We start from the raw sequence: 15519 nt of genomic DNA, 5'->3' as shown, positions 1-15519 counted from the left end.
CCCCATTTCTCGAACAAGTATCTTAGTGATTGAAGCAGCGTGCGTTGTATCACCAAAAACAACTGTTTCTTTGCCCGTCAAATTCTGACAATCAATAGATCTTGAAACCAAGCAGCTTGGGAAACAAATCGAGTCTGTCCGTCGATATAAGGTTTCATAATCCACTCTTTTACTCGATGAACTAAGAGCCAAGGTATTCACATTTTTTTTGAATCTGGCGGATCCACTCCGCCATATCTACAGCTCCCATGGGAGCTGTAGATATGTAAGGCATACCATATTCTTTATTTAAATACATTGCTGTCATCAAGCCCACTTCACGATAAGGAATTAAATTGAACCAAGCTTTTGGTAAATTTTTAAGCTCTTCTACAGATCCTCCTTCAGGAATTATTTGATTAATTTGGATGTCCAAATCTCGTAATAAACGTCTTAACTCACGACAATCGTGTTGATTATGAAAACCCAATGTAAAAATTCCAATTATATTGACAGAAGGCGCATCGGTTAGAAATTGATCCCATTTTTCTTGTCTATGACATCTATCTAAATAATATCGAACCACCTGTTCTAAAGTTCTATCCGCTGCTTGAATTTCATTTACTTGATAATGATCAACATCTGCAAAAATTACGTCGGAATCAGAAATTATGGATGCTCTATTCACAAAGTTCTGTAAATCTTCTTGCAAAATACTAGAGGTACATGTAGGTGTCAATATGATAAGATCAGGATGTTCCTCTTTATCTTTCCGGAGAATATTATCCACAACTCTTTCTTGAGATCCACGTGCTAGTACGTGACGATCTACTATGCTAGCAGTTGCAGCAGTAAAATCTCTTTCGCGTTCTAACATAGAACGCATTACATTGAAATAGTCATCTCCTAGAGGAGCGTGCATAATGGCATGCACATTTTTGAAAGAACTAGCTACTCGTAGGGTTTCCAATATGAGCAGGACCAGCGTACATCCAATAGGCTAATTTCATAAATTAGACTTTATCTCTATCTCAATTTGATCTGTATTCCCATCGTACACCACAAAAATATCCCTTTCTATATTTAGATCTTATTGAAATCATATTTCCGTTCTATAAGTATAGTCTATGAAAGGATGAGAAATCAAAAAAGAATTTTTTTTCTTCTTATTTCTTTTTCAATAATACTGTTCCACCTGGGACGGAAGGATTCGAACCTTCGGAATAACAGGACCAAAACCTGCTGCCTTACCGCTTGGCCACGCCCCATTGTTGCTTTATTTTAATAAATTAATATCAATTGACGCAATGTTTCATTTTAATCTGAATTGCATTATTCTAATTCGATTCACTATAATTCTAGCGATTTCAAAGAGATTTTTTCATTTAAGCCAATAAGTATGTGACTACATACTGCATGCATATGAGCCTGCTTAGCTCAGAGGTTAGAGCGTCGCACTTGTAATGTGATGGTCATCGGTTCGATCCCGATAGCTGGCTCGTTTTTATTCTTTTCATTTCTTCCATTATCAACGTTGAAATCTATGAAATAAGGAAAAGACTCTTCCATTTCTGATCGCCGGTCCGCCGGGTCTGCCCTGGCATAATCTGTTTCAACTAGAAATGAATGATTGAAACATATCTTTTTTTCTCTCTACAATAGAAACAAATTGAAAAATAATTTGTTTCTCTATTTCTATAGAAAATAATTCCAATATTCGTACTCTTTATATTATTCCTCTTTCCAACATTATTTGTTCATTTCTTGAAATAAGGAGTTTTTTATGTCTCGTTATCGCGGACCTCGTTAAAAATAATAAATCGTCTCAAAACTTTACCAGGACTAAGTAAGAAAACACCCAATAGAACGGAACAGCCTAGTAAAAAAAAACATTCTAAACCTCCTAAACCTTCTAAATATCCTGTCCGTCTAAAAGAAAAACAAAGATTACGTTTTCATTATGGACTTACAGAACGCCAATTACTTCAATATGTTCGTATTGCTAGAAGAGCCAAGGGATCAACAGGTCAGGTTCTATTGCAATTACTTGAAATGCGCTTGGATAATATCCTTTTTCGATTGGGTATGGCGCTTACCATTCCTGAAGCCAGACAATTAGTCAACCATAGGCATATCCTGGTCAATGATCGTATAGTAGATATACCAAGTTATCGTTGCAAACCCCAAGATTTTATATCTATAAAGGATAAACAAAGGTTGAGAGATAAGGATAAGGGAAAAGGTAAGGTATGTGGACCTCCAACCCTAAAGATAACTAATAACTTACCCCCACCTCCTTCGGATACTCCACTGATAGAAACTTCAGACAATCAACCAGCTATTGAGAGTATAGAGACTCCTCTAGAGGATACTAATCCCGAGTCCAAAATTTTGTACACTGTGAATATAGACACACAAGAAGTAAATGTTGTCGTTGACAGAGAAACCACTAAGGATAAGAAGGAAGAAGTGACTACTGGGTCACCGACTGTACATGTTGAGGTTGAGGTTAATAACACTGTAAACAGAAAAACAAAAAAACCTACTCTAACAAAGTAACCGACAGAGGAGACCAGTGGTATAACATTAGAAGAACCTATAGATAAAACTGAAAAAAAATCAGGAGAACCAGAAATGGACAATGCAGAAGTAGAAATGGAGAAACTAGAAATGCATACATAGATTACATCTGTGAAACCGGCTGTTGAGTACTCAGAAAAACCTTCTGAGACATAGATGGAGAAACTAGAACAAAAGAAGGTTGAGACACAAGTTCAGATCGAGACAGTACCAGCTAAAATTGAAAAGACCAAACCTTTGGTAATAGAAATGCAAACACAAACTAACCTGCCAGAGGTCGAAAAAAGCAAGGTTATCACTACAACCAGCAACCTGGATATTGTGAAAATAGTTAGATAGACATCCAGTACTTCAATAGTAGAATTTTGGCCTACAAATGTGACAGATGTCTTACTGGACTCAATACAAAAAATCATAGAATGTAATGCACAAGCCTATAAGGCTATCAATGACACAATTCCTATTTTAAATTGGTAGCACCCAAATACATTTTGAATAACAAGGATTCTTTAGGTCAACTAGACACATTGTCTAAGTTCATCACTGACAACATTTTGACAGTTGATCAAATCAATGAAGACACATTCAAAGAAAGGATGAATAAGGAGAAAGAGAAATTCTTTGAGGAAATTGTGAAGAAGAACAAGGAGAAAATGGACACCTTATTACTGAAACCAAGAAAAACAATTTTGGATTTTAAGAAAATGTACAGGGATACATGCAAAATAGACATCTTGACACAGGATATAGATTCAGAGATCAGCAAAACCCAAACTGAAATAAACAATATTGCTGACAATATAATAGGCACATCAGATTCATTTTTGGAGATAGAAAAGAAAATTGCAGATCTTGAAGAGAAAGTAGAGAAATTAGAAAAGGATAAAGAAAGAATAAAGGATAAGGCAAAGAGCTTAAAGTGTAAACTTGCTCCTAAACTAGATTACCTCATTTCTTTGAGAAAAGAAATTTTTGAGGCTCTGGTTCCTAGACTTAAGACACTGGAAGAGAAAATGAACATACTCACCGGTACAATTTAAATAACACAAGAAGCATTACAAGAAAGCAAAAGATTCAGCGATAGTTTAAATCTGGTTTTGGCAGATATATTCCAGATTGTAACCCATCGGTTACAAAAATCTAGGCAAGAACCACACTCCCATGATAGCGAATGACAACCTTTGCCATTGATGTGAAAGGGGGAGTAGTGTGATGAGAAAAATGATCGGAACAAGACATCATCAACTCATGGGGAGCATACATTTTTGGGCACACAGTTTTGGTAACACAAATTTTGACAGATTCTTTTTGGACATTTTTTTGGACACTTTTTGATTTTTCTCATGAGTGTTGCCATCAATGCCAAAGGGGGAGATTGTTGGAAAATTCCTACTCCAATGAGACATTGTATGTGATTTAAGGTATTTTTATTGATGGCAACCTTACAATCATGTGATACCGATAGGCAGACACAGGCACCTACACCGACATATAGATCACCAGCACCAAAAAGAAGATTACCGGCACCTTGGCCAACAATTATTTTGTATAAATGTATTTTGTTATTAATTATAAAATCTTTTGTAAAGCCGACATGGTGGATTGTAATATGAGTCATATATGTATGATATCATTGTAGATCATTTAATAGGAGATATGATATAGAATAATGCGAAGTATGAAAAGAAGGTAGCAGATCTAATATGTGAATTATTGGATAAGGGTTTATGTATATTGTAGAGCTTAAACAGTACTGAATCTGGCATAGTAGATGCTAATCTAAAGCTGTACAAGACATTGGTTTAGTTTAATCCAATTTTGTAAGTCAGTGTGACTTCTTTTTTAAATGAGCAGTGAGCTCTAGGCACTTGGCCTTCTTGCATGTGCAAGCCCCTATTGTAAGCAGTAATATTCTCTTATTGGCCAGTAAGTGAATATTGTGGGTTACAAATCCCACCGAGGTTTTTCTCAAACTGGGTTTCCTCATTAAAATATTATGTTATGGTGTGTCTCTTATGTTGTGGTTGTTGTTCTTATTTGCTGCATTAATTTTAGTTTACTGGTCAGATATTGATTCACCACCCCCCCCCCGTCTCAGTATCTTTGGGAATCCTGACAATTGGTATTAGAGCTTGGACCTCTATTTTCAAAAGCCTAGCAACTTGAGGAAGATCTTGACACCGGTAGAGATGGAAAATTTGAGAAAGAAATTGGAAACAACGCTTTTAGACTACGATGTTGAAAAGGTGAAGAATATAAAACTTGAAGATGATCTGAAGGTTGCATAGGATATTACTCGAGGACTTCAAGAAAGTTTCACTATAGAAAGGAATAAAAGAAGAGAACTTTGTGAGAAAATGTAGAATGAGGAAGATGAAAAGGAAACTCTTAATGATCTGGTGAACCAACTAAGACAAGATAATTGTACAATGAAGAATGAGATGCAAGATATGAATATGAGATTTTGTAAAGAAATTGAAGACAGAAAGAAGAATGAAGATGAATTGACTAGAAGACTAAATGATGCTGGAAATAAAAACACATGACTTAGTCATGAAAATGATATGTTGAAGACAGACTTGATGCATACACAAAATGACAGAACTAAACTCATGAGACAAAAAGGAATCTTGTAAAATGAACTGATTGCTACAAATCAACACAAGGAGAAATTTAAGAAAAGTTCAGAAGAACTTGTTGACATGCTAAAGAATCAGAAACCTAATGGTGATACAAATGGCCTTGGCTTTGAAACTGGTGAAAGCTCCGATACTACAAACAATCATGATCATAGAAAAACGGTAAGACAACCTAATGCTTACAAATTCAATGGGAAATGCTTTAACTATAACAAGTATGGTCATAGAGAAAATCAGTGCAGCTCTATAAATTACCAGAACACTAATACATCCACCGGTCAATGTTCTAAATGCAACAAAGTTGGTCATAATTCAAAAATTTACAGAATGAATATAAGATGTTATGTTTGTGTAAGATTTGGACACCTATCAAATCAATGTATAGCACGTACTGGTATAGGATATGGGAAAGCTATTCAGAAAAACAATGTGACTTGTTATGCTTGTAACAAGATTGGACATATTGCAAAATTTTGTAGAAGTAAGGCATCACCGGAAAATAAAAAAGGTCCTAGTTTGAAGGGTAAAGAAAAGGTTGAAGAGGTAATGCAAGAATTCTCAAAACAATGGATCAAAAAGTCAGATCAGAATGTTGATGAGAATACGCCTCCACCAGTAAAATAGAGTAACACTCCACCGGCAGGAGACTCTTCATCTAAATGAAGAAAAATCATTTGGGGGTTTAGCAACAAACTGAAAAATATGCTATTATACCCTCGGTTGATGGTGAGAAGTTGAATTACTTCTTTACCGATAGATAAGTTAAGTTGTGACTTAACCAACAAGCATTAAATGTGGTAGTTGGAGAAAAGAACATTATAAAGCAAGTGTTTTGGCTCTTTCTTATTCACCAAGAATTCAAATCTTTGAGAGTGCAAAAATTCTTGAGCGAAGGCATCCTTAGCAAAGAAGCGAAGTAGTTCATCCAAGCACTCATCCCTAAGGCAGATTGAGGTATTTATGAACATGGAATCCTCCTCTGTTCCTTAATATATAGCAAACCCTACTATAATTGAGGTTATCAAGCACACTTGACCCATTTTCAAGCTTGTTCCCAAAATAGCTAAGAAAGATGACAACATAGGGGCATTCTCTCAAATTCCTAAAGGAGTACTATATGCTGAAGATCCTAGAATATACATACACTATCATATAGAGGAATTAAGAGATGATGAAATTAAGAACATGTGTAGCACTGTGATTTGTGATGAAAATGGAAATTTCAAGTTGAAACAAAAGGTAGTAGAAACCCTAGGCTTTCTGTATATTCTTAGCATTCCTGTTTTTCCTTAAGATGTGATAAGAATAGTCTTAAGCAGATTCCATGGTGAATTCTTCTCATTGGATTTGATTCATAAAATAACAAAAGAAGTTGTTAAAACAGTAAAAGGGTTACTTCCCCCGGTAGCCGACCTAACAAAACTAAAAGAGTCTCAAATGACATAGTGATGGATCTAATTGGTGCAACATTTGACAAAAGGTCTCTAAGGGTAAATGATGTGAAGGACATCAATGTTAGATTTATTAGTATGATCTTAGGCTACAAAGCTACACATGCAAATAGGTTTAACTTAGTATCTAGCCTATGTATTAAAAGTGCATATGACATGGTTAATGATAATGCTAGAATAGATTTGTGTGAATGCCTCAAAGATGAATTGATAGACAATCTAAAAAAGATCAAAGGAGATAAGAAAGGAACCTTTAGATTTGATAATAAGCTTGTATGTTTAATGTTGTATATTACTAAACAAGGACCGAGTATTGGTAGAAAAGATTTTGGATTTGATATACCGGTAGGAAGGCAATTGTTGATAAATATCAGAAGGGAATTTTCTTTGTAATTAAGAAAGATGAAATCTGGATGGAGGCAGTTGTCCCTAGGACTATATGGGTAACTGAAATGGGGTATGAGACAGATGATAACATTATTGAAACTTATGCTAAAGCCCTCCTTGAAGCACCTAAGGAACCCTCTAAGAAAGTCTTTGGTAGTGCTTAAACAATGGTAAGTGGTATTCAGTCTAGGAAAAGAGTCAAGAAAGTTGACCAAACAGTAAGGAAAGGCACTAGACAAGCAAAAGCACTTAAGAAAGATGTATTAAAGCAAACTGGTATGAAAGAAAGTGAGTTGGAAGGACTTCAACTGGAAACTCATCTTTCAGCGGTTGCAACTTCCTCTAAGAGTGATATGCCAGCAATATTCAAAAGGGTAGAAAGGAAAAGAAAACCCTCACCGGTACGCTCACCCACTCCTAGAAAAATAAGATATTGCTCCACTAGATAAACTCTTAAGTGAAATAATTGAAGATGGAAAGTTGAAAAACATTAGCAAGCTGTACAACACACTATCTGTTGATGACAAAGAAAGCATAGAGAACAGTGTAATTTTACACTTGGATATATACAAGAAATTTTTAATTGAAATTGTTGATGAAATACCAGCTGATTTGAGTAGAAGACTAGAAGCTAGAAGGGTAGCCATCATTGAGCAGGACAAGAAAATAAAAATTGAAAAACTACTTTCAGTGCATCCTATAAACTCACCTAATGAGATAGACAAACTAATCAGTGAAGCAAACTAGATAGTATTTTCAACTGCTCACCGGTATGTAGCATTGATGGCAGGGAGAGTGAATGAGGTAATAGAAGAAACTACAGACCAATGGGACATATTCTTTGTCAAAAAAGAGAAATAAGAAGAGCTACTAAGACCTAAAACCATCAGGGTATACCAAAAGGATAAGGATAAGGGAAAAGGTAAGGTATGTTGACCTCCAAACCTAAAGATAACTGATAACTTACCCCCACCTCCTTCGAATACTCCACTGGTAGAAACTTCAGACAATCAACTGGCTACTGATTGTATGGAGACTCCTCTAGAGGATACTAATCCTAAGTCCAAAATTTTTTACACTGTGAATATAGACACACAAGAAGTAAATGTTGTGGTTGACAGAGAAACCACTGAGGATAAGAAGGAAGAAGTGACTATTGAGTCACCGACTACAGATGTTGAGGTTGAGGTTAATAACACTGTTAACATAAGAATAGAAAGACCTACTCTAATAGAGCAACCGACAGAGGACACCACTGGTATAACATTAGAAGAACCGATAGATAAAACTGAAAAACAATCAAGAGAACTAGAAATGGATAGTGCAGAGGTACAAACGGAGAAACCAGAAGTGCATACATAGATTACATCTGAGAAACCATTTGTTGAGAGCTCAGAAAAACCTTCTAAGACACAAATGGAGAAACTGGAAAAGAACCAAGTTGAGACACAAGTTCAGACCGAGTCAGTGCCACCGGCTAAAACTAAAAAGCCCAAACCTTTGCTAATAGAAATGCAAACACAAACTGACCTACCAGAGGTCAAAACAAGCAAGGTTATCACTACAACCAGCAGCATGGATATTGTGAAAACAGTTGGGCAGACATCTAGTACTTCAATAGCAGAATTCTAGCCTACAAATGTGACAAATGTCTTACTAGAGTCAATACAGAAAATCACATAATGTAATGCACAATCCTATAAGGCTATCGATGACACAATTCCTATTCTCAAATTGGTAGCACCGAAATGTATAATGAATAACAAGGATTCTTTAGGTCAACTAGACACATTGTCTAAGTTCATCATCGACAACATTTTGACAGTTGATCAAATCAATGAAGACACATTCAAAGAAAGGATGAATAAGGAGAAAGAGAAATTCTTTGAGGAAATTGTGAAGAAGAACAAGGAGAAAATGGACACCTTATTACCGGAACTAGGAAAAAAAAATTTAGATTTTAATAAAATGTACAGGGATACTTGCAAAACATACATCTTGACACATGATATAGATTCAGAGATCAGCAAAACTCAAACTAAAATAAACAATATTGCTGACAATCTAGTAGGCACATCGGATTCATTTTTGGAGATAGAAAAAAAAATTGTAGATCTTGAAGAGAAAATAGAAAAGTTAGAAAAGGACAAAGAAAGAATAAAGGATAAGGAAAAGAGCTTAAAGTGTAAACTTGGTCCTAAACTAGATTACCTCATTTCTTTGAGAGAAGAAATTTTTGAGGCTCTGGTTCTCAGAATTAAGACACATGAAGAGAAAATGCAAATACTCACCGGTACAGTTCAAAGAACACAAGAAGCATTACAGGAAAGCAAAAGATTCAGCAACAGTTTAAATTTGGTTTTGGCGGATATATTCTAGATTGTAACCCACCGGTTACAAAAATCTAGGCAGGAACCACACTCCACTGACAATGAATGACAACCTTTTCCATTGATGTGAAAGGGGGAGTAGTGTGATGAGAAAAATGATCAGAAAAAGACATCATCAACTCAGGGGGAGCAAGTATTTTTGGGCACACAGTTTTGGTAAGACAGATTTTGATAGCTTCTTTTTGGATACATTTTTATTTTTCTCATGAGTGTTGCCATCTATGCCAAAGGGGGAGATTGTTGGCAGTAATATTCTCTTATTGGCTAGTAAGTGAATATTTTGGGTCACAAATCCAACTGAGGTTTTCCCACATCGGGTTTTCTCATTAAAATATTGTGTTATGGTGTGTCTCTTATGTTGTGGTTGTTGTTCTTATTTACTGCATTAATTTTAGTTTACTGGTCAGATACTTATTCACCCCCCCCTCTCAGTATCATTGGGAATCCTAACAATTGGCATCAGAGCCTGGTCCTCTATTTTCAAAATACTAATAGCTTGAGGAAGATCTTGACACTGGTGGAGATGGAAAATTTGAGAAAGCAATTGGAAACAACTATTTTAGACTATGATGCAAAAAGGGTGGAGAATATAAAACTTGAAGATGATCTGAAGGTTGCATAGGATATTACTCGAGGACTTCAACAAAGTTTCACTATAGAAAGGAATAAAAGAAGAGAACTTTGTGAGAAGATGTAGAATGCGGAAGATGAAAAGGAAACTCTTAATGATCTAGTGAACCAACTGAGACAAGATAACTGTACAATGAAGAATGAGATGCAAGATATGACTATGAGATTTTGTAAAGAAATTGAAGACAAAAAGAAGAATGAAGATGACTTGACTAGAAGACCAAATGATGCTGGAAATAAAAACACAAGAATTAGTCACGAAAATGATATGTTGAAGACAGATGTGATGCATACACAAAATGACAGAACTAAACTCATGAGACAAAAAGGAATCTTGGAAAATGAACTGATTGCTACAAATCAACACAAGGAGAAATTCAAGAAAAGTTCAGAAGAACTTGTTGACATGCTAAAGAATCAGAAACCTAATGGTGATACAAATGGCCTTGGCTTTGAAACTGGTGAAAGCTCCGATACTACAAACAATCATGATCATAGCAAAATGGTAAGACAACCTAATGCTTACAAATTCAATGGGAAATGCTTTAACTATAACAAGTATGGTCATAGAGCAAATCAGTGCAGCTCTATAAATTACCAGAACACTAATACATCCACCGGTCAATGTTCTAAATGCAACAAAGTTGGTCATAATTCAGAAAATTGCAGAATGAATGTAAGATGTTATGTTTGTGGAAGATTTGGACACCTATCTGATCAATGCATAACACATACTGGTATTGGATATGGGAAAGCTATTTAGAAAAACAATGTGACTTGTTATGCTTGTAACAAGATTGGACATATTGCAAAATTTTGTAGAAGTAAGGCATCACTAGAAAATAACAAAGGTCCTAGTTTGAAGGGTAAAGAAAAGGTTGAAGAGGTAAAGAAAGAATTCTCAAAACAATGGATGAAAAAGTAAAATTAGAATGTTGATGCGAATACTCCTCCACTAGTAAAACAGAGTAACACTCCACCGGTGAGAGACTCTTCATCTAACTAAGGAAAAATCCTTTGGGGGTTTAGCAACAAAATAAAAAACATGCTATTATACCCTCAGTTGAATGGTGAGAAGTTGAATTACTTCTTTACCGACAGATAAGTTAAGTTGTGACTTAACCGACAAGCATTAAATTCGGTAGTTGGAGAAAAGAACATTATAAAGCAAGTGTTTTGGCTCTTTCTTATTCAGAGAGCATTCAAATCTTTGAGAGCATGAAAATTCCCAAGCGAAGGAATCCTTAGAAAAGAAGTGAAGCAGTTCATCCAAGCACTCATCCCTAAGGCAGATTGAGGTATTTATAAACATGGAATCCTCCTCTATTCCTGAATTTATAGCAAACCCTACTGTAATTGAGGTTATCAAGCACACTAGACCCATCTTCAAGCTTGTTCCCAAAATAGCTAAGAAAGATGACAACATAGGTGCATTCTCTCAAATTCCTAAAGGATTAGTATATGCTGAAGATCCTAGAATATACATACACTATCATATAGAGTAATTAGGAGTTGATGAAATTAAGAACATGTATAGCATTGTGATTTGTGATGAAAATGGAAATGTCAAGCTGGAACACAAGGTAGTAGAAACCTTAGGCTTTGTGGATATTCTTAGCATTTCTGATTTTCTTGAAGATGTGATAAGAATAGTCTTAAGCAGAGTCCACGGTCAATTCTTCTGGTTGGATTCGATTCATAAAATCACAAAAGAAGTTGTTAAAGTAGTAAAAGGGTTACCTTCCACTGGTAGCTGACTTGACAGAACTAAAAGAGTCTAAAATGACACAGTGATGGATCTAACCGGTGCAACATTTGACAAAAGGTCTCTAAGGGTAAATGATGTGAAGGACATCAATGTCAGATTTATCAGTATGATCTTAGGCTACAAAGCTACACATGCAAATAGGTTTAACTTAGTATCTAGCCTATGTATTAAAAGTGCATATGACATGGTTAATGATAATGCTAGAATAGATGTTTGTGAATGGCTCAAAGATGAAATTATAGACAATCTGAAAAAGATCAAAGGAGAAAAGAAAAGAACCTTTAGATTTGGAAATAAGCTTGTAGGTTTAATGTTGTATATTACTAAACAAGTGCTCGGTATTGGTAGAAAATATTTTGGCTTTGATATACCGGTAGGAAAGCAACTATTGGATCTACTAAACAATAAGGGAGAAAGCAGAGAGAAAAACATAAACGAAAATTTTCAAGCATTGAAGGCTCAAATGAAGAAAAGAATAAGGCTACCAAAGGCAATTGTAGATAAATATCAGAAGGAAATTTACTTTGCAATTAAGAAAGATGAAATCTGGATGGAGGCAGTTGTCCCTAGGACTATCTGGGTAACTAAAATTGGGTATGAGACAGATGATAACATTATTGAAACTTATGCTAAATCCCTCCTTGAAGCACCTAAGGAACCCTCTGAGAAAGTCTTTGGCAGTGCTAAAACAATAGTAAGTGGTATTCAATCTAGGAAAAGAGTCAAGAATGTTGAACAAATAGTAAGGAAAGGCACTAGACAAGCAAAAACACTTAAGGAAGATGTATTAAAGCAAACTGGTATCAAAGAAAGTGAGTTGGAAGGACTTCAACTGGAAACTCATCTTTCAACGGTTGCAACTTCCTTTAAGAGTGATATGCCAGCAATACTCAAAAGGGTAGAAAGGAAAAGAAAACCCTCATCGGTACCCTCACCCACTCCTAGAAAAACAAGATAAAAGTAACAGGCAGTGAGGCCTCCAATGAAGAAGTTGACTCCTAATCAGAAGAAGAAGGTAAAAGAAGATATTGCTTCACTAGATAAACTCTTAAGTGAAATAATTGAAGATGGAAAGTTGAAAAACATTAGCAAACTGTACAACACACTATCTGCTGATGACAAAGAAAGCATAGAGAACAGTGTAATTTTACACTTGGATATATACAAGAAATTTTTTATGGAAATTGTTGATGAAATACCAGCTAATTTGTATAGAACACTAGAAGCTAGAAGGGTAGCCATTGTTGAGCAGGATAAGAAAATAAAAATTGAAAAACTAGTTTCAGTGCATCCTATAAACTCACCTAATGAGATAGACAAACTAATTAGTGAAGCAAACCGGACAGTATTTTCAACTGCTCACTAGTATGTAGCACAGATGGTAGGAAGAGTGAATGAGGTAACAGAAGAAACTGCAGACCAATGGGACATAGTCTTTGTGAAAAAAGAGAAATAAGAAGAGCTACTAAGACCTAAAACCATCAAGGTATACCAAAAGGACAAGTATAAGGGAAAAGGTAAGGTATGTGGACCTCCAAGCCTAAAGATAACTGATAACTTACCCCCACCTCCTTCAGATACTCCACCGGTAGAAACTTCAGACAATCAATTGGCTACTGAGAGTATGGAGACTCCTCTAGAGGATACTAATCCTAAGTCCAAAATTTTGTACACTCTGAATATAGACACACAAGAAGTAATGTTGTGGTTGACAGAGAAACCACTGAGGATAAGAAGGAAGAAGTGACTACTGAGTCACCGATTGCAGATGTTGAGGTTGAGGTTAATAACACTGTAAACATAAGCATAGAAAAACCTACTCTAATAGAGCAACCGACAAAGGACACCACTGGTATAACATTAGAAGAACTGGTAGATAAAACTAAAAAATAATGAGTAGAACCAGAAATGGACAACACAGAGATACAAACGGAGAAACCAGAAGTGCATACATAGATTACATCTAAGAAACCATCTGTTTAAAGCTCAGAAAAACCTTCTGAGACACAAATGGAGAAACCAGAAAAGAAGCATGTTGAGACACAAGTTCAGACTGAGACAATGCCACCGGCTAAAACTGAAAAGCCCAAACCTTTGCTAATAGAAATGCAAACACAAACTGACCTACCAAAGGTCGAAACAAGCAAGGTTATCACTACAACCGGTAGCATAGATATTGTGAAAATAGTTGGGCAGACATCTGGTACTTCAATAGCAGAATTCTGACCTACAAATGTGATAGATGTCTTACTAGACTCGATACAAAAAATCATAGAATGTAATGCACAAGCCTATAAGGCTATCGATGACACAATTCCTATTCTCAAATGGTAGCACCCAAATGCATTGTGAATAACAAGGATTCTTTAGGTCAACTAGACACATTGTCTAAGTTCATCACCGGCAACATTTTGATAGTTGATCAAATCAATGAAGACACATTCAAAGAAAGGATGAATAAGGAGAAAGAGAAATTCTTTGAAGAAATTGTGAAGAAGAACAAGGAGAAAATGGACACCTTATTACCGGAACTAGGAAAAACAATTTTTGATTTTAAGAAAATGTATAGGGATACTTGCAAAACATACATCTTGACACATGATATAGATTTAGAGAATCAACAAAACTCAAACTAAAATAAACAATATTGCTGACAATCTCATAGGCACATCAGATTCATTTTTGGAGATAGGAAAGAAAATTGCAGATCTTGGAGAGAAAATAGAGAAGTTAGAAAAGGACAAAGAAAGAATAAAGGATATGTAGTACCCCTTCTCGATCGAACTTATTAGACTCATATTATGTTGCAGTTTATTTTTTAGTTGACACTTTATTGCTCGACATTATTCAAACGTATTTGATATTATTTCATGTTTATCTGGATATTAGATGCATTAGTTATTTTCAGTATTTCAGTACTGGTGATTTGTAGTATTTCATGGATTATTGCTTTGTACTGACATCTTACTTTATCTAGGTGATGTATCATATATATGTTGCATGTTTGTGATTGTATTGGATGCAAGGGGATGATTTTCCTTCACTCATTTCGGTGAGACAAGGAATGTCATGATTCTCCTTCATCGGTGTTCGTGTCATGTATTCTATATTTATATGCATGCATGTGTGATTTGATGATGCAGGATATTGCAGGTACAAGTATCGGGTAGGTACGGGGTATCATCTCCACCTGGCTTCACAGGTCTGAGCGTGCCTTATATGTCTGATGGGAGTTGAGGAGATAGCTGTTGACCCTAGTCCTTACCCTCAATCTACTCTTGTGAGTGTCGTCAGTCGATCGTCCATCCCTTTTGTTTGACCTTCGAGTCTTCTTTCATTTCCTCGGTTTGTGTGCCATAGTGGTTCAGTTATTTAGTTAAGTTTAAGTTGTCATTCATTGTTGGTATAAGCATTTTATTCATTATTATGCCTTTATGTCTTGAACCTAGCTTATTTGGTTAATCTATTAGATTTAAATCTATAGTTGTTTTATTTTGGAAAAGTAATCATGTCTAAATCAAATGAAAGAAGTAAGATAAATAAAGTTAATTGCTTTTAAAAAAACAAAATAAAGTTAAATTATTGATTTCTATTTTAGTTGAAAAGTTGATTAAATTTCTAAATGTGAGAAATGTATTTTTTTTTTTCAAAAAAAAGAAATTCTCATTTATTTTTGGAGGAATATGGAAAAAAGT

At 35.3% G+C, this 15519-nt stretch overlaps 1 protein-coding gene, 1 non-coding gene and 1 pseudogene across 2 annotated transcripts in view; 2 read left to right on the top strand and 1 right to left on the bottom strand.

Moving 5' to 3' along the window:
* The window catches only part of LOC131857286 (light-independent protochlorophyllide reductase subunit B-like), a 167362-nt pseudogene extending 166213 nt beyond the window's left edge, over window positions 1–1149 (bottom strand).
* A 256-nt stretch (window positions 1150–1405) lies between these two features.
* On the top strand, window positions 1406–1478 carry TRNAT-UGU (transfer RNA threonine (anticodon UGU)). Its single transcript has one exon. It is a non-coding gene; the product is annotated as a tRNA-Thr (tRNA).
* A 586-nt stretch (window positions 1479–2064) lies between these two features.
* LOC131857285 (small ribosomal subunit protein uS4c-like) overlaps window positions 2065–15519 on the top strand; it is a 164923-nt gene continuing 151468 nt past the window's right edge. Inside the window, exon 1 of the mRNA XM_059209557.1 lies at window positions 2065–2226. Coding sequence (XP_059065540.1) covers window positions 2065–2226 — 162 coding nt within the window. The remainder of the gene's footprint in view (window positions 2227–15519) is intronic.

This window comes from Cryptomeria japonica, chromosome 1 (assembly GCF_030272615.1).
Source record: "Cryptomeria japonica chromosome 1, Sugi_1.0, whole genome shotgun sequence".
In the NCBI taxonomy this organism is placed as follows: Eukaryota; Viridiplantae; Streptophyta; class Pinopsida; order Cupressales; family Cupressaceae; genus Cryptomeria; species Cryptomeria japonica.
Note: the sequence above shows the minus strand (reverse complement) of the source record. Positions and strands in the feature narration are given on the sequence as shown.